The sequence below is a fragment of the Rhinoraja longicauda genome, chromosome 14, assembly GCF_053455715.1.
Source record: "Rhinoraja longicauda isolate Sanriku21f chromosome 14, sRhiLon1.1, whole genome shotgun sequence".
In the NCBI taxonomy this organism is placed as follows: Eukaryota; Metazoa; Chordata; class Chondrichthyes; order Rajiformes; family Arhynchobatidae; genus Rhinoraja; species Rhinoraja longicauda.
In genome coordinates, this window is record NC_135966.1 from 48,542,385 (window position 1) to 48,561,204 (window position 18,820).

The window sequence follows — 18,820 nt, forward strand, 5'->3', positions numbered from 1 at the left end:
GAGCTAAGTGATCGTGATATATAGCACCAGGGATTCCGGAAAGAAGTAGTGCAGGTAGAATTGTTGTTGATGAAGTGGGATTCCTGCCTTCATTAGCTGGGTTTGGAATATAAAAGCATGGCGGTACAAAAGGTGTCAAATATATATTAGTTAGGACACAGGTGAAATGTGAGACACAAAGGGGTCCTGTTTAGATTTCCCACACTGCCCCTCCTCACGACAGTCCACTGGCAAGTGACACTGACTTGTCCCCTAAGACTTTATTGCCTTCCTTCACAGTGAGGAATGTGGGGAATCCGCTGTGGTGGATGTTTATGTTAATTTTTATATAGTTGTGTGTCTCGTTCCTTTTTTTTTAGTATGGCTGTTTGGTAATTCGAATTTCACTGTACCTTAATTGGTACATGGGACAATAAACTGACCTTAATATTGAAACCTTTTTGCCACTTTATAGACAATAGACAATAGACAATGGGTGCAGGAGGAGGCCATTCGGCCCTTCGAGCCAGCACCACCATTCAATGTGATCTAGGTTGATCATTCTCAATCAGTACCCCGTTCCTGCCTTCTCCCCATACCCCCTGACTCCGCTATCCTTAAGAGCTCTATCTAGCTCTCTCTTGAATGCATTCAGAGAACTGGCCTCCACTGCCTTCTGAGGCAGTGAATTCTACAGATTTACAACTCTCTGACTGTCTTGACCTGAAACGTCACCCATTCCGTCTCTCCAGAGGTGCTGCCTGTCCCGCTGAGTTACTCCAGATTTTTGTGTCTATCACTAGTACCCAAGTCCTTTTCTAATGTACACGCCTTGTGCGTTGAAGAAACTGCCTCGCATTTGAAGAGTGTGGTAGTGTGACTGTTCACATGTCCTTGAAAGGGAGAGGTGTTGCAGAGGGGTCTCCGCTGTGACTGTCTACCCTGTCCACACAGTGACATCATATCCAGATCTGTTCGAGTGACTACAAAATGGCAACATCTGTACTCTCTTTTTTCTTTTTGCTTTTCGTGTTCATCCCTTGAGTCTAATGTTGGGTCTCAGCTGTTAAATAACAGCAGTGGGTCACTTTGTCATTGCCAACAAAATGGCTTAACATCAGAGCAAAGCATCCTGCAGTATTGGATTCAATAGGTCAAAGGAAGTTTGTGTTACAGTGGCTCATTAATCATCTAATCTGCAGAGAGTCGTAGAGTGACACAGTGTTGAAGCAGGCCAACATGTCCCAGCTACACTAGTTCCACCTGCCTGCGCTAAGTCCATATCCCTCCAAACCTGTCCTATCCATGTACCTGTCTAATTGTTTATTAAATGGTGGGATAGTCCCAGCATCAACTACCTCCTCTGGCAGTTTGTTCCATACACCCACCACCCTTTGTGTGAAAAGGTTACCCCTCAGATTCCTATTAAATATTTTCCCCTTCACCTTGAACTGATGTCCTCTGGTCCTCGATTCCCCTACTCTGGGCAAGAGACTCTGTGCATCTACCCGATCTATTCCTCTCATGATTTTGTACACCTCTATAAGATCACCCCTCATCCTCCTGTGCTCCAAGGAATAGAGACCAAGCCTACTCAACCTCTCCCTATAGCTCACAACCTCTAGTCCTGGCAACATCCTCGTAAATCTTCTCTGAACCCTTTCAAGGTTGACCAAATCTTTCCAAAACATGGTGTTGAGAACTGAACACAATATTCTAAATGTGGTCTCACCAACGTCTTATCCAATGGCAACAAGACCTCTCAACTTCTATACTCTATACTTTGACTGATGAAGGCCAAAGTGCCAAAAGCCTTTTGGACCACCTTATCTACCTGCAACTCGACCTTCAGGGAACCATGCACCTGCACTCCTAGATCCCTCTGCTCTGCTACACTCCCCAGAGCCTGCCATTTACCGTGTAGGTCCTGCCCTTGTTAGATGTCCCAAAATGTAGCACCTCACACTTCTTTGTATTAAATTCCACCAACCATTCCTCAGCCCACCTGGCCAATCGATCCAGATCCTGCTGCAATCGTTCACAACCATCTTCACTATCTGCAAAACCACTCACTTTTGTATCATCAGCAAACTTGCTAATCTTGCCCTGTATGTTCTCATCCAAATCATTGATGTCGATGACAAACAGTAACGGGCCCAGCACCGAACCCTGAGGCACACCACTAGTCACAGGCCTCCAGTCAGAGAAGCAACCTTCCACCATCACCCTCTGCTTCCTTCCATGGAGCCAATTTGCTATCCATTCAGCTATCTCTCCTTTGATCCCATGCGATCTAACCTTCCAGAGCAGCCTACAATGTGGAACCTTGTCAAGTGCCTTACTGAAATCCATGTACACAACATTTACAGCTCTTCCCTCATCGACCTTTTTGGTCACGTCTTCAAAAAACAATCAGATTTGTGAGACACGACCATGCTGACTGTTCCTAATCAGCCCTTGCCCATCCAAATGCCTGTGTAGCCTATCCCTCAGAATACTCTCCTGGAGGAAGGGAAACTAAAGTATGGCAATAGTATCTGCAAAGGAATAAAGGCAGGTTAAGTATGTGGGCAAAATCATTGCAGATGGAGTATAATAAGAGGAAGTGTGAGGTGGTAGAGACAAGGAACACATTTAGAATATTGTGCTGGAGTTTAGAATATTGTGCTGGAATATTGTGCTGGTTTGCACAAAAGGACACAAAGTGCTGGAGTTACTCAGTGGGTCAGGGAGCAAGTCTGGAGAATCCAATAGGTAATAGGTAGAGTGACACAGTGTTGAAGCAGGCCAACATGTCCCAGCTACACTAGTTCCACCTGCCTGCGCTAAGTCCATATCCCTCCAAACCTGTCCTATCCATGTACCTGTCTAATTGTTTCTTAAATGGTGGGATAGTCCCAGCCTCAACTACCTCCTCTGGCAGCTTGTTCCATACACCCACCACCCTTTGTGTGAAAAGGTTACCCCTCAGATTCACGTTCATGTTCTCCAGAGATGCTGCTTGACCTGCTGAGTTACTCCAGCAGTGTGAGGTTATTCACTTTGGAAGGAAGAATAAAAATCCGGGCATTATTTCAATATTATGAGACGACTAAATATTGGGGCTCAGAGAGATCTGGATGTACAGAAAGCACAGAAAGATAGTGTTATGCCTATTGAAAGAAATTAAGGAAACCCAACTGAATGCTGGCCTTTATTTCAGCACAGACACCATACAGGAAGGAGTAAGGAAATTGCACTGTTACAACTGTATTGGTTGCAGTGTGATGCATTGGCCTGTCTTGCAATTAAAGTAAGGATGTATTTGCTTCAGAAGCAGTACAAAGAGAGTTCATTCAGCGGATTCCTGGGCTTAAGGGGTTGTCTAATGAAGAAAGACTGTGGAGATTGGGTACATACTCAGGAGGTTGCAAAATGGGGAGATAATCTAACCGAAACACGATTCTGAAGATTCTTTACAGGGTAAATGCTGAGAGAGTATTTCCACAGGTGAATCCTTGTAATCCCCGAGTCCGGATTGTCTTAGTTGTTCGAGTTCTAATGAAGGCTGAAATGGGAAGATGTTGGACTCGAGGGAAGTTGAGGTTTGTGTGGGTCAAACAGAAAAATGTCGAGCCAAGGATTAGATCGACCTCACAATGCCAGAGCAAACTCAAAGAGCCGCATGGCTGCACCTTGCTGGTATTTCTTGTATTCTTATTTAAGAATAATTATGCTTTTCAAATACTGAACATGTGTTCACTAATTCAGGCGGCAAAGTGCACTTAGAATTACTCTTGAATTATCGTAGAATTTGTTGCAAGTAGACTGACGATGGCCTGGACTGATCCCTTTTTAGCGGGGAAAGCTGAATTTTCGTCTCTGAACATGGTTCTGCTTTCCCCACTTGCTGATAAAAAGGATTTTTTTTTCCAGCCAGGAGGCTGTGGGGTGACCGAGGGGCCAATGTCATGCAAAAGGCACTGGCCAAGGTTTGAAGGTATCAAACAACCAATTGCAGCTGATAAAATGATGCCAATAGGTTATGCTTTTGCCAAGGAGCGGAGGTCTCTGCCCAGCTGGATCTGTTTAGTAGCTGGGATGGAGCGGGATGCGAGCAGAGGTGTATTTGAGCCCAGAAATCGGGGTGTGGTGAATGGGTGCGAGGGAGAGGCAGATGGTGTTTGAGATGTGGTGGGTTTTAAATCCACCAGCCTCTCGCTGTAAAAAAAGGTGCCACCTGCATTCGGGGCAGGATTAAGGGTGGATTTGGGAGTTTGGGATTAGGTTTGAGAATGGAGACCACAACAGGTTGAAACATCACAGAGATGGTGTATCTGGAAAATGTTAGGATCTGGGTGAGCTGGGCTGGAATGTGCCAATTCTACACATGGATTAGACATTAGGCAATAGACAATAGACAATAGGTGCAGGAGTAGGCCATTGGCCCTTCGAGGTAGCACCACCATTCAATGTGATCATGGCTGATCGTTCTCAATCAGAACCCCGTTCCTGCCTTCTCCCCATACCCCCTGACTCCGCCATCCTTAAGAGCTCTATCTAGCTCTTAAGGATTAGTTGTACAAGACATTGTTGAGGCCACACTTGGAGGTTTGTGTTCAGTTTCTGGTTAGCCTGGTAGAGGGAAAAATATTATGAAGCTGGAAAGGCTGGAAAGAAGATTGTTAAGTATGTTGCCAGAGGCTGAGCTAAAGGGAGAGGTTGGGTAGGCTGGGACTCGTTAGAGCATAGGAGGCTGACGGGTGATCTTATGGAGGTGTATAAAATCATGAGGGAATTAGATAAGGGGGAGTCCAGAACCAGGGGTCACAGCCAGGATAAGGGGGAAAAGGGGGAAGTCTTTTAGGACCGAGATGAGAAAACATTTCTTCACACAGAGAGTGGTGAGTCTGTGGAATTCTCTGCCACAGAAGGTAGTTGAGGCCAGTTCATTGGCTATATTTAAGAGGGAGTTAGATGTGGCCCTTTTTGCTAAAGGGATCAGGGGGTATGGAGAGAAGGCAGGTACAGGCTACTGAGCTGGATGATCAGCCATGATCATATTGAATGGCGGTGCAGGCTCGAAGGGCCGAATGGCCTACTCCTGCACCTATTTTCTATGTTTCTATGTTTCTATGAATGCATGTAATTTTTTTTCCAGGGTTGGGGAAATTAAGAACTAGAGGGTACAGGTATAAGGTGAGAGGGGAAAGGTTTAATAGGAACCGGAGGTGCAACTTTCTCATGCAGAGGCTGGTGGGCATGTGGAATAAGCTGCCAGAGGAGGTAGTTAAGGCAGGTGCAATAACAACATTAAAAAAATTAAACTGGTACATGGATAGGAAAGATTGGAATGAAATGGGTAAATGTGGGCAAAGGGACTAGCTTAGATAGGGTGCCCTGGTTGGCATCGACCAGCTAGGCCGAAGGGCTTGTTTCCATGTGGTTTGGCTCTATGACTATCTGAAGAGGATTAGTCATATTTGATGCCATGGTTACAGATTATGGGTGTTGGGGGAGACTCAAGCTACTTCAAAGAAGTAAGTAAGTAGTTTATTTACCTGGCAGTTATTACCATCGGTTGCTATTGCTGTTGTGGTGCATGCTGTTCTGGTAATGCTTCCAACAGATACATCCAGGATAACATGGTCTAACGAGCCCGCATTGCAGCACAAGTCGGTATTTTGTTTCATCCCTGTAGTAAAATAATTTTCAATTGCATAATGTGATGTGCAATTAATTTTTTAAGCACCTAATCTTGTGCAATATGCATATTTTGTTTGTCTTATTAGCAGAAATTCAACCACGTATCCCAAGTCATGGGACGATAATAATGAGTTTACATAAAACTTGAACACACTTGGAGTGTTGTGCAAAGGATGGGAAAAGAAGTGAGGCTTCAGGGAGGGCAGCAAAATCAATGGGATGCTGCCGGGCACAAGAAAATATGGACAGAAAGAAATAATCGAAAGATAGACAATAAACAATAGACAATAGGCGCAGGAGGAGGCCATTCGGCCCTTCGAGCCAGCACCGCCATTCAATGTGATCATTGCTGATCATTCTCAATCAGTACCCCGTTCCTGCCTTCTCCCCATACCCCCTGACTCTGCTATCCTTAAGAGCTCTATCCAGCTCTCTCTTGAATGCATTCAGAGAATTGGCCTCCACTGCCTTCTGAGGCAGAGAATTCCACAGATTCACAACTCTCTGACTGAAAAAGTTTTTCCTCATCTCAGTTCTAATGATGTTTTTTTTTAAATTGGAATAAAACAAATTAAATCAAGATAGAACATTTGGAACTATGGAAATGTTGGGCAATATCGATTGAGCAGAGGGACACATCAACAAGATTAAATGTTAAAAATGAGATACAACGAGGTAGAAGGAACTTCACACACAGCTGAAATATTGGAGATTCAGTTCTGTGCTCAGTGTTTTAGACAGGAGTTGTATCATCTCGTTAAATTTAGTTTAGTTTCGAGGAGCAAAGAGGTCCTTCTGCAGTTGTATAGGACCCTAGTGAGACCGCACCTGGAGTACCGTGTGCAGTTTTGGTCTCCAAATCTGAGGAAGGATATTCTTGCTATTGAGGGCGTGCAGCGTAGGTTTACTAGGTTAATTCCCGGAATGGCGGGACTGTCATATGTTGAAAGACTGGAGTGGCTAGGCACTGGAATTTAGAAGGATGAGAGGGGATCTTATTGAAACATAAGATTATTAAGGGGTTGGACACGTTAGAGGCAGGAAACATGTTCCCAATGTTGGGGGAGTCCAGAACCAGGGGCCACAGTTTAAGAATAACGGGTAGGCCATTTAGGCCGGAGATTAGGAAAAACTTTTTCAGTCAGAGAGTTGTAAATCTGTGGAATTCATTGCCTCAGAAGGCAGTGGAGGCAAATTCTTTGAATGCATTCAAGAGAGAGCTAGATAGAGCTCTTAAGGATAGCGGAGTCAGTGGGTATGGGGAGAAGGCAGGAACGGGGTACTGATTGAGAATGATCAGCCATGATCACATTGAATGGTGGTGCTGGCTCGAAGGGCCGAATGGTCTACTGCACCTATTGTCTATTGAGATACAGCATGGAAACAGGCCCTTCGGCCCAGAGTCCATGCCAACCATTAATCACTCAGACTCTAGTTCTATGTCACCCCACGTATGTATGCTTTACACTCGGTGGGAATTTACAGAAGCCTGCACATCTTTGCAACGTCATAGAAACCCTCGCAGTCACATGGAGAACGTACTGACTCCACACAGAGAACATCTGTAGTCAGGATGGAACACCGGGTCCCTGGTGCTGTGAGGCAGCAGCTCTACTGCTGCGCCACCGTGCCATGCTTTCTCAAGACAAGGGAATAAAGGAAAAAAGAGTTGAAGGTGGATGGGGGTGCAACTGGTAAATGAGTTTGGAATAGTCCCGCGTGATTGGAAAATGCCAATGCAGGCACTGTGTGCTCAGTCACTTGCTTCCATGTGTTTCAGTGGGTCCCTGTGGCACCCAACATGGATCCATGTGAGGATGAAGAATGTAATTATTCTCACAAGGCCATTTGAACAAGCTAATTCAGTCAGAGAGGGAGAGTCTAATTATGTTTTATAGTCTGAACTCAATTTATATTCTCGCATTAAACTGATTCCCGATTGAGGTGCGGGTCTCTTGGGCTTTGATAGCCAACTTTAATTGGCGGGAGATACACTTTTTTCCCCCCTTCAGAGCCTGATGGCACAGAAGCAGTGTTTGGCTCGGCAAGTACGCGGAGTATTAATATTAACTCCCGAGCCAGTTCATTCCCGGCACATTCCCATCAACTCCCTTCAGACTCTCCCACTCGTAGAGCGGATGATCAGTTGACCAACCCACACATCCTTGGGATGTAGGAAGAACCTAGAGCAGCTGGGGGTGGAGGGTGGAAGCCCACATGGCCAGAGGCTGCGGTTGAACCTGGCTTGCAGATGTTGGATGGCAGCCTCGCCGCATCATTGAGGTGACTCTTGTGCCATTATAGACTAGACTAGACTGGATAGACTAGGCTTATACTCGCTGGAACTGGATAGACTAGGCTTGTACTCGCTGGAATTTAGATGACTGAGGGGAGATCTTATAGAAACATATAAAATTCTTAAGGGGTTGGAGAGGCTAGATGCGGGAAGATTGTTCCCGATGTTGGGGAAGTCCAGAACCAGGGGTCACAGTTTAAGGATAAGGGGGAAGTCTTTTAGGACCGAGATGAGAAAACATTTCTTCACACAGAGAGTGGTGAGTCTGTGGAATTCTCTGCCACAGAAGGTAGTTGAGGCCAGTTCATTGGCTATATTTAAGACGGAGTTAGATGTGACCCTTGTGGCTAAAGGGATCAGGGGGTATGGAGAGAAGGCAGGTACAGGATACTGAGCTGGATGATCAGCCATGATCATATTGAATGGCAGTGCAGGCTCGAAGGGCCGAATGGCCTACTCCTGCACCTATTTTCTATGTTTCTATGTATAAAGAACACATTTCTCCTCCTTTTGTGAAATTCTCCAACTTGCGCTTCGGTACCGATTCACTGGGGTTGTAGAGGGAAAGAACTCGCACAGAGCACTGAGTTTGTTCACCCTCAGAGCACAGAGTTCACCCTCAGAGCACAGAGTTCACTCTCAGAGCACAGAGTGAGTTCACCCTCAGAGCACAGAGTGAGTTCACCCTCAGAGCACAGAGTTCGTTCACCCTCAGAGCACAGAGTGAGTTCACCCTCAGAGCACAGAGTGAGTTCACACTCAGAGCACAGAGTGAGTTCACCCTCAGAGCACAGAGTGAGTTCACCCTCAGAGCACAGAGTGAGTTCACCCTCAGAGCACAGAGTTCACCCTCAGAGCACAGAGTGAGTTCACCCTCAGAGTACAGAGTGAGTTCACCCTCAGAGCACAGAGTGAGTTCACCCTCAGAGCACAGAGTGAGTTCACCCTCAGAGCACAGAGTGAGTTCACCTTCAGAGCACAGAGTGAGTTCACCCTCAGAGCACAGAGTTCACCCTCAGAGCACATTCTTTATTGCAGATTGGCCATCCTGGGAGCAATCTGTCTCGGGGCAGATGCTCCCTGATCCAAAGCATACTTTTATTTTTAGACTGTTGTTTATCTACTCTTCCCCGCTCCCATTATCTCTACCCCACGTGTGTAGTGAGTGCACAGGATGAGGTAAGGTGTTTTGGCCACTCTAGGTTTTCAGGTGCTGCATGCTACTGTAAGGGGTTTCTGCGCCGAGCTTTCGCCCGACCTAAGGTCCCCGTGCCTTGCTCTGATCCCTTGACCAGGCCGTGCACACTGGTTCCCCGTGAGTGGTTCGACCCACTCACCCCTTACGGTTCTAGACACTGGACTTAGATGCAGGAGCGTTTATAGTGCAGAAAAATTCAACCAGACCAGATTTGAAAACCAGGGTTTAAATGAAAAAGGCTTTTATTCAGCACTTGGGACTATTGTCCATGAATATATTTATGCAGTTCTATAATACACATACCAAATACATGAATACCTTTGATTTATTAATCACGAAACGCACAGTTCACAAGACATATACCCGAATACCCTTTTCGCTGAAAACTTAAAAACACACAGTTCCACGAGACATATATCCGAATACCTTCTTCGCTGAATTCTTGAAACACACAGTTCCACAAAACATAGACACGAATACCCTTTTACTTATGAATTCTTAAACACAGTTCTGCAAGACACATACACGACTGTAAGATGGGGAACGTACGACGCATCGCAACCTTGACCAACACATATTTTAATACACACCCAACGTTTATTAACAACCACCCTCCCCTCTACACTAAACTATGTCCAGGATATGTAGGATTTGGAGTGCATGCTCACCATGGGGCTATTACTGGGGTTACTGGCTGTTCGTTTTGCAGTATTTCTTCTCGAGTTGCGTGCCTGTTCCTCTCTCTTGCATCTGTTCTTCTTGCCTATCGTTTCTTCCTCCTGTATTCGTTTGACTTCCTTCTGACTTGCCTGCTTGCGTTCCTTGCAGGTTTTCTTCTTGAGTTGACTTAACTTATTCACCCAAAAGTAGTGGCCAGTTATACTGTTTCTGACCCGTCCTATCTCCTGCCAGATCTTGGAATCTCTTTGTTCAAAAAGATATGTATGAGGTTTTCTTCTGATCTGCGCTTATGTTCGGGGATACCGGGGATGGCCAGATGGTGTTAATTGGGATTTCGTTGTGAGGTGATGGGTGTTAACTGGTTTCCCATCACCTACCAGGTAGTTTTCTATGGGCTATTGTGCCCCCTCACTGAGATGAACTGTTTAGGTCGGCTTGGGGCATTGTGAGTATGCTGATGTCAGCGCCCCAGTGTCTGGACTCCGACCTGGTTTCGTAGGTTTCTGCATGGCCAATACCCATCCTTTGTTCTGGCCGTGGCTTTGCAGAAACCTAGAGACTGGGTTGTAAGGTTTTTTACCTTTTGTGGCTGGTCACGAGGTCCTGCAGCCATTTTAGGACCCACAGATTGTGACATCCTTTGGTAAACTGACTGCAGCCTTTCTCCGCTATCAGCCCCAGTCTCCCGTTTAAAATGTCCAAACTGCAGCTCTTTGGTTTTGTGTTGATTTCAGAATGAGGGAAAACTTCTCAAATCTTACACTACATACTGCAGGTCGTGTGCAGTACTGTTTTCACCACGTACGCCCAATGATAAGTTTCTGCTCTGGGGTCTGTGCACTAGTTGCTGTGCAGTATCCAGGCTTAGCTTCATTTTAGTCAGCTTGCAGCTGGTGGCTGACCATAAGACATAGGAGCAGATTTAGGACCATCGGAACACAGCTACCAGCCTTGGAGGGCATCTACAACACACGATGCCTCAGAAAAGCCACCAGCATCCACAAAGACTCTTCACACCCCTGCAACAGTCTGTTCGAACTTCTACCATCGGGCAGACGATACAAGGCCTTCTACGCCCGCACCTCCAGACTCAGGAACAGCTTCATCCCCAGGGCCATAGCTGCTATGAACCGGTCCTGCTGAGCCGGATGGTCACATCGCACAGTGAACCGGCACAGATCTACTTGCACTTTATTCTGTTTTAAAACTGTTCTAATTTGTTTCATTGGGTTGTTTAAATTAATACTGACTAGCTAATTAAATTATTGCATCGTATGGGAGGCGCATTCCCAATCTCGTTGTACCCTGTACAATGACAATAAAGATATATTGTATTGTATTGTATTGTATTGCATTCAGCCCATCGAGTCTACTCCGTCTTCAATCATGGCTGATCTATTTTTCCCTTTCAATTCCACTCTCCTGCCTTGTTCCTAAAACCTTTGATGCCCTTACTAATCAAGAACCTATCAAGTTCCACTTTATAAAATACCCAATAACTTGGCGTCCACAGACATTCATGCCAATGAATTCCACAGATTCACCACCCTCTGGCTAACAAAATTGCTCATCATCTCCATTCTAAAGGTACATCCTTTAATTCTAAGGCTGTGCCCTCTGGTGCTAGACTCTCCCATTACTTGAAATGATCCTTTCCCCATCTACTCCATCTCGGTCTTTCATTATCCAGTAGGTTTGAAGTGCTGGAGCAACTGGGCACGGTAGGCAGTATCTCTTGAGGGCAAGGCCAGAAGATGTTCCGAGTTAACATCTTTCTTCAGACTCACTCATGCAGTCTGAAGAAGGCCCCGACTTGGAGCCTCACTAATCCTTGTCCTCCAGAGATGCTTAATGTTGGTGGCACTGTGGTACAGCTGGTAGTAGACCTGCTGCCTCTCAGAGTCAGAGACCCGAGCCAGGTCCTCATCCTTCTAAACTCCAGTGAGTACAGGCCCAGAGCCATCAAACGCTTCTCGTACGTTAACCCAATCACCCCAGGATCATTCTAGTAACCCGCCTTTAGTCCCCATCCAACACATCCTTCCCCAGATTGGGCCCTAAACTGGCCTCAACAGCACCTTATAAATCCTCAGCAGTACATTCTTGCTTTTGAATGTCAGCGTTGCGTTTTCCTTACTTAATGGTGACGGAGCCTGCAAAATTACCTGTTGGGAGTCTTGCAGCAACACTCCCATGTCCCGCTGCACCTTTGATTACTGAACCTTCTCTCCATTTAGAAAATAGGCTCTAGGATTTGTTCCTGCTACCGGAGTGCATGACCATACATTTTGCTCTGCTGTATTCCATTTGCCACTTCTTTGACCATTCTCCCAACCTGTCCAAGTCCTTCTGAAGACCCCGTGCATTCTCAACACCACCTGATCCTCCATCTATCTTCATGTCATCCACAAACTTGTCCCCAAAGCCATCAATCCCATCACCCGGATCATTAACATGTGACGTGAGAAGCAGAAATCCCACGCCCACCCCTACGGAACACAACTAGGCCCAAGCAGCCCAGCAGAAAAGGCCTCCTCTATTCCCACTCTTTGCCTTCTGCCAGTCAGCCAATCTTATTACCATGATGCTAGCACCTTCCCTCTAATACCACAGGGCCCTCTCTTGTTTAGCAGCCTCACATGCAGCACCTTATCAAAGGCCTTCTGAAAATCCAAGGAAACGACATCCACTGACTCTCCTTTGTCTATCCTGTTTCGTACCTCCTCAAAAACCTCCACCAGATTTGTCATGCAAGATCTCCCCTTAGCAGAACCTTGCTGACTTTGGCCTACTTTATCAGGTGCTTGCAAGTACCCAGAAAACTCATCCTTAATCATGGCCAAGACTGGTATTATCAAGCTTTGGCCTGTTTTCCAGCGAGCCCTCTTGCCCAGCCTTGCAAATCATCCCGCTGCCTCCCTTTGCAGCCTGACGAGTAATACAATACAATACAATACAATACAATATATCTTTGTTGTCATTGTACAGGGGTACAACGAGATTGGGAATGCGCCTCCCATACGATGTAATAAATTAATTATTTTAAACAATAACAACCCCATGAGACAAATTGTAACAGTTTTAAGACAGAATAAAGTGCAAGTAGATCTGTGCCGGTTCACTGTGCGATGTGACCATCCGGCTCAGCAGGACCGGTTCATAGCAGCTATGGCCCTGGGGATGAAGCTGTTCCTGAGTCTGGAGGTGCGGTCGTAGAAGGCCTTGTATCATCTGCCCGATGGTAGAAGTTCGAACAGACTGTTGCAGGGGTGTGAAGAGTCTTTGTGGATGCTGGTGGCTTTTCTGAGGCATTGTGTGTTGTCGATGCCCTCCAAGGCTGGTAGCTGTGTTCCGATGGTCCTCTAAGCTCTATGGACTACCCGCTGAAGAGCTTTCCTTTCTGCCTCCGTGCCGCTGAGGTACCACACAGGGATGCCATGTGTTAGGATGCTCTCTATGGTGCAGCGGTAGAATGTCGTCAGCAGCTGTTGGGGTAGACCAGACTTCTTCAGTGTTCTTAGGTAGAACAGTCGTTGCTGTGCCTTCATGACCAGCGCAGCAGTGTTATTGGACCATGTTAGGTCCTCCGAAATGTGAGTGCCCAGAAACTTGAAGCTGGACACTCTCTCCACACTGTCCCCGTTGATAAAGATCGGGGCGTATTCCCCGTTGTGTGGAGAGTTTACTCCAACGCCAGGTGATGCATTTACACTCCCAGTTCACCAATCCTCAGAGGACATAGAGTTCATCTCCTTCTCTGCTTGTTCTTGGCTTTCAGGGTGACAGCAAAAAGATGGAAGACGCCAGTATCTACTCCAAGCTGCAGTCCAGCCGCCAGGCGTCCGACTACAAAGGCTCCACGCTCAGTCGCAGCAGCATGAGTGCCGGCCTCTCCAACAGCTTCAGAGACACCTTCGTCATCACGTCACTTGTGTGCTCCACGAAGCTCACACAGAATGGTATGCACATGTCGAGCCTCTTACCAATGTAACTGTGTCATCTGAAGATAGACCCTAAAGGCTGGAGTAACTCAACGGGTCAGACAGCATCTCTGGAGAAAAGGAGTGGGTGAAAAGGAGAGTTGTAGATCTGTGGAATTCTCTGCCTCAGAAGGCAGTGGAGGCCAATTCTCTGAATGCATTCAAGAGAGAGCTGGATAGAGCTCTTAAGGGTAGTGGAGTCAGGGGGTATGGGGAGAAGGCAGGAACGGGGTACTGATTGAGAATGATCAGCCATGCTCACATTGAATGGCGGTGCTGGCTCGAAGGGCCGAATGGTCTACTGCACCTATTGTCTATTGTCCATTGTTTCGGATTGAGACCTTTGTAATCTGGCTGCTGCTGGGGTTTTTTGGATGAGGTGGTCAAATGTGGGGCATGAAGATTTGTCCGGCACGGTGGCGCAGCAGTAGAGTTGCCGCCTTACAGCGCTAGAGACCCGAGTTCGATCCCGACTACGGGTGCCGTCTGTACGGAGTTTGTACATTCCCCCCGTGACCTGCGTGGGTTTTCTCCGAGATCTTTGGTTTCCTCCCACATTCCAAAGATGTACAGGTTTGTCGGTTAATTGGCTTGGTATAAGTGTAAAATTGGCCCCAATGTGTGTGTAGGGTAGTGTTAATGTGTGGGGATCGTTGGTTGGTGCAGACTCGGTGGGCCAAAGGGCCTGTTTCCGCACTGTATCCCTAAACGAAACTAAAATTAAATTTCTATGCAAAAACTTGGATAGCTTGCTGGTGGTTACGTTGTCAGGCATCCAAAGGTCTCCATTGGTAATCTATAGAAATACCTAGAGTTATATTATACCTTGCATGGTGTCAGGATGTCCTGAAGCATTTTGGAGCCAATTAGTCACCTTGTGAGGAGATGGTATCCTGTGGGATCAGTGGAAATCAGATACTGAGTTGTTGCAGTCGTGACAATAAAACTCTGAAGGTTTGGACTAAGCATGCATTTTTCAGGCTAATCTCCGATTATTAGGCTTTAAATATTCCCAGCAATCCCAAAACTAACATCACTTTTCCATCCCGTCTGCTTCCACAGAAGGGATGGACTGTGCTAGCTGGTTAATCAGCAGGTTGGAGTGGCCAGGGATTGTGTGAATGCCTGCACATGAGGCTGGATGCTCGGCTGGTGGATACAAGGTGGATCGAAGACATCCATCTCACCCTCTTGCACGCTTATCACCGCCACTCAGCAGCTGCTTTGGCTGTGTACTTCCCACTGTCTCCACCTGCCCTCTGCTTCTCTACCATAAGGTCGTCAGTGATGGGAGTAGAATTAGGCCATTTGGCCCATCTAGTCCACTCTGCCATTCAATCACGGCTGATCTATCTCTCCCTCCTAACCCCATTCTCCTGCCTTCGCCCCATAACCCCTGACACATGTACTATTCAACTCTGCCCTAACCCTTGCTCCTCCCTCATGACCCTGCTCCCTCCTCCTGCTCTCCATTCCCACCCTCTGCCCTCCGTGCCCTCCTGCCCCTTCCTCCAGCCCATCACTCCTTCCACCTTCCATCCCTGCTCTCTCGTCCTGCTCTGTCCCCTCTTTCTGCACCATGCTCCAACTCTATGCTCCATTAACCTCCACCTCTGCCCCCTTCTCCTGCCCTGATTCCACTACCTGCCCACTGGTTCCTCCCTCCTGCCTCAGAAGGCAGTGGAGGCCAGTTCTCTGAATGCATTCAAGAGAGAGCTAGATAGAGCTCTTAAGGATAGCGGAGTCAGGGGGTATGGGGAGAAGGCAGGAACGGGGTACTGATTGAGAATGATCAGCCATGATCACATTGAATGGTGGTGCTGGCTCGAAGGGCCGAATGGCCTCCTCCTGCACCTATTGTCTATTGTCTATTGCCACATTAGTGCAATGTTTACAATCTCAAGGATTCAGTATTGATCCTCTCTCCCCCTCTCTCTCCCCCTCTCTCTTCCCCTCTCTCTCCCCCTCTCTCTCCCCCCTCTCTCCCCCTCTCTCTCCCCCTCTATCTCTCCCCTCCTCTCTCTCCCCTCCTCTCTCCCCCTCTCTCTCCCCCTCTCTCTCCCCCCTCTCTCTCCCCCTCTCTCTCCCCCCTCTCTCTCCCCCTCTCTCTCCCCCCTCTCTCTCCCCCTCTCCCCCCTCTCCCTCCCCCCTCTCTCTCCCTCCTCTCTCTCCCCCCCTTACTCTCTCCGGAGAGAAGGAAGTGGAGAGAATCCAGGGAACTGTAGGCTGGTGAGCCCCTCGTCAGTGGGAGGGAAACTGTGGCATTGAATTTTTCGAGATAAGGTTTACTCCCATTTGGAAGAGAATGGGGATTAGGGATGATTAGGGGTAACCAGCACAGCTTTGCAAGTGGCAGGACATATCCTACTAACTTCATTGAGTTTCTTTGAGGAGGTGACAATGGAGATTGATGAACCTATAATGTGAGAAGGGGACAGTTTAAAGGAGGTGTGTGAGGCATTTTACTTTGTTTTGGGGTGGTAAGTGCCTGGAATGCATTTCCAGAGGTGGGGGTTGAGGTAGATACCATACTGGTGTTTAATACACTTTTCGATAAGCACATAGGAGTGCAGGGAATAGAGGGATATGGATCTTGTGCAAGCACATGAGATCAGTTAAACTGTCAGTCTGAAGAAGGGGCTCGACCCGAAACGTCACCCATTCCTTCTCTCCCGAGATGCTGCCTGACCCGCTGAGTTACTCCAGAATTTTATGCTGAATAAATACCTTCAGTTAAACTAGACATCACGTTCGGCACAAATGATGCCCGTTCCTGTGCTGTGCTGTTCTAAAACCAGATGCTTTCCATTATTAAGAAGTCCCTTACCAAATGTTCTATTTGCCTGGTGTACAAAGCTCATCAATAATAAGGTATTTATTCGCAAAATGCTGGAGTAACTCAGCAGGTCAGGCAGCCATCTCAGAGATGCTGCCTGTCCCGTTGAGTTACTCCAGCATTGTGTGTCTACCATCGATTTAAACCAGCACCTGCAGTTCCTTCCCACACATCCATGTTGATAATTTGGACCAATACAGAAGCAATGCATTTGCCAAGGACTAGAAATGCACCACCAGAATCAGAATGACCAGATAAATCAGATTGTGCAATTTTGAATGCAACATATTTTGATATTTTGGATTCAGAAGAGTGCATACTTGCAGCTGTGAATGAATTGGGGCAAATGACCTGTTTTCCGGCTGTATGATTTTATGACTATATTTTGCAATATTAATATCTGGAGAGGGAAGATGCATAAGCTGGGATGTTAAACTGAGTTTCAGGTGAGTATATGGCATCTGATGGCAACATGTCATAAAGAATAGGAGTAGAATCAAGCCATTCGGCCCATCAAGTCTACTCCATCATTCAATCATGGCTAATCGATCTCTCCCTCCTAACCCCATTCTCCTGCCTTCTCCCCATAACCCCTGACACCTGTACTAATCAAGATTCTATCTATCTCTGCCTTAAGAATATCCACTGACTTGGCCTCCACAGCTGTCTGTGGCAACGAATTCCACAGATTCACCACCCTCTGTCTAAAGAAATTTCTCCTCATCTCCTTCCTAAAAGAACGTCCTTTAGTTCTGAGGCTATGACCTCTGGTCCTGGACTCTCCCACTAGTAGGAAACATCCTCTCCACATCCACTCTATCCAAGCATTTCACTACTCTGTACGTTTCAATGAGGTCCCCCCTCATTCTTGTAAACTCCAGTGTGACACTCCCCAGCATCCTAGGCACCTGTTTAATTGCGGCAGTTTACACCACCACATTGTGGATGCTGTGCTCCAACACAGTGTAGTTAAACCTTAAAACAGACACTGTTGGAAATTCCCAGCAGGTCGGGCAGCATCTGTGGAGAGAGAGAAACAGAATTAATGTTTCAAACTGATAACATTTCACCACAACTCTGTTGCTCAAATTTGCTGAGAGTTTCCAGCATTTTCTGCAGTCATAATCAAACATTAATCTGAAACACTTTGAACTGATGTGATAAATAGACATTTGAAAACAATTGTCCATGTATATAGTTAGGAACCATTTTTGTCTTGTACTCTTCTTATCGAGTCCACATCACAAGATTAGATATTGTTCAGCCAGAACGGATCACACTTGGTATGGGGAGAAGGCAGGAACGGGGTACTGATTAAGAATGATCAGCCATGATCACATTGAATGGTGGTGCTGGCTCGAAGGGCCGAATGGCCTACTCCTGCACCTATTGTCTATTGTCTATTGACTTCTCGGCATCTGCGTACAATGGCGTCTTGCGCTTCTTGTGCGTGGCGGTGGAAAGATTGGTGGAAACAGGGTCGCGACGTGAACGCTCTTTCCTTGACCCCATCTTATACTCATTAGCACCAACTAAATGAGAAGACCATAGTTCAAGTTCCAAACAAAGAATATCCAGGCTGCTTTCTGATCAGAATGATTTTGCTTCCTCCTCTCCAGATGCTGTCCAACCCATCCATCAATGTCAGCATGTTCTCTCTTTGCTCCAGGTTCTGTGACATCTGCGGGATTTTGCCTTTGGTTTAAGTCAAACCCTATTGATCAGCATGGATAACAATGGGTTGCTTTCTTTCACACAGTGGGCTTGCTGGGCCTCTTGAAGTGGAGAATGAAACCAGAGCTGTTGCAAGAAAACCTGGAGAAACTGAAGAATGTGGACGGTGAAGAGATAGTTAAGGTACGGTCAAGTCCTATGCTAAATCAGAGTGACCCCCCTTGTATGTGTTTCCTGCAACCCCAAAATAATTTCGTTATTTTCCATTCTTGAGTTTGTTTGCAAACCCACATCTCACATGTTCATTCACAAAATGCTGGAGTAACTCAGCAGGTCAGGCAGCATCTCTGGAGGGAAGGAATGGGTGACGTTTCGGGTCACCCATTCCTTCTCTCCAGAGATGCTGCCTGACCTGCTGAGTTACTCCAGCATTTTGTGAATAAATACCTTCGATTTGTACCAGCAATTATTTTCTTACTCTTTCTCTCACA

General features: G+C 46.7%; 1 protein-coding gene across 1 annotated transcript in view; it reads left to right on the top strand.

The window, feature by feature from the left end:
* Window positions 1–18,820, top strand: part of LOC144600250 (dedicator of cytokinesis protein 2-like) — a 706,150-nt gene that overhangs the window by 154,054 nt on the left and 533,276 nt on the right. Inside the window, exons 18-19 of the mRNA XM_078411810.1 lie at window positions 13,618–13,798; window positions 18,415–18,512. Of these exons, the coding sequence (XP_078267936.1) occupies window positions 13,618–13,798; window positions 18,415–18,512 (279 nt within the window). The remainder of the gene's footprint in view (window positions 1–13,617; window positions 13,799–18,414; window positions 18,513–18,820) is intronic.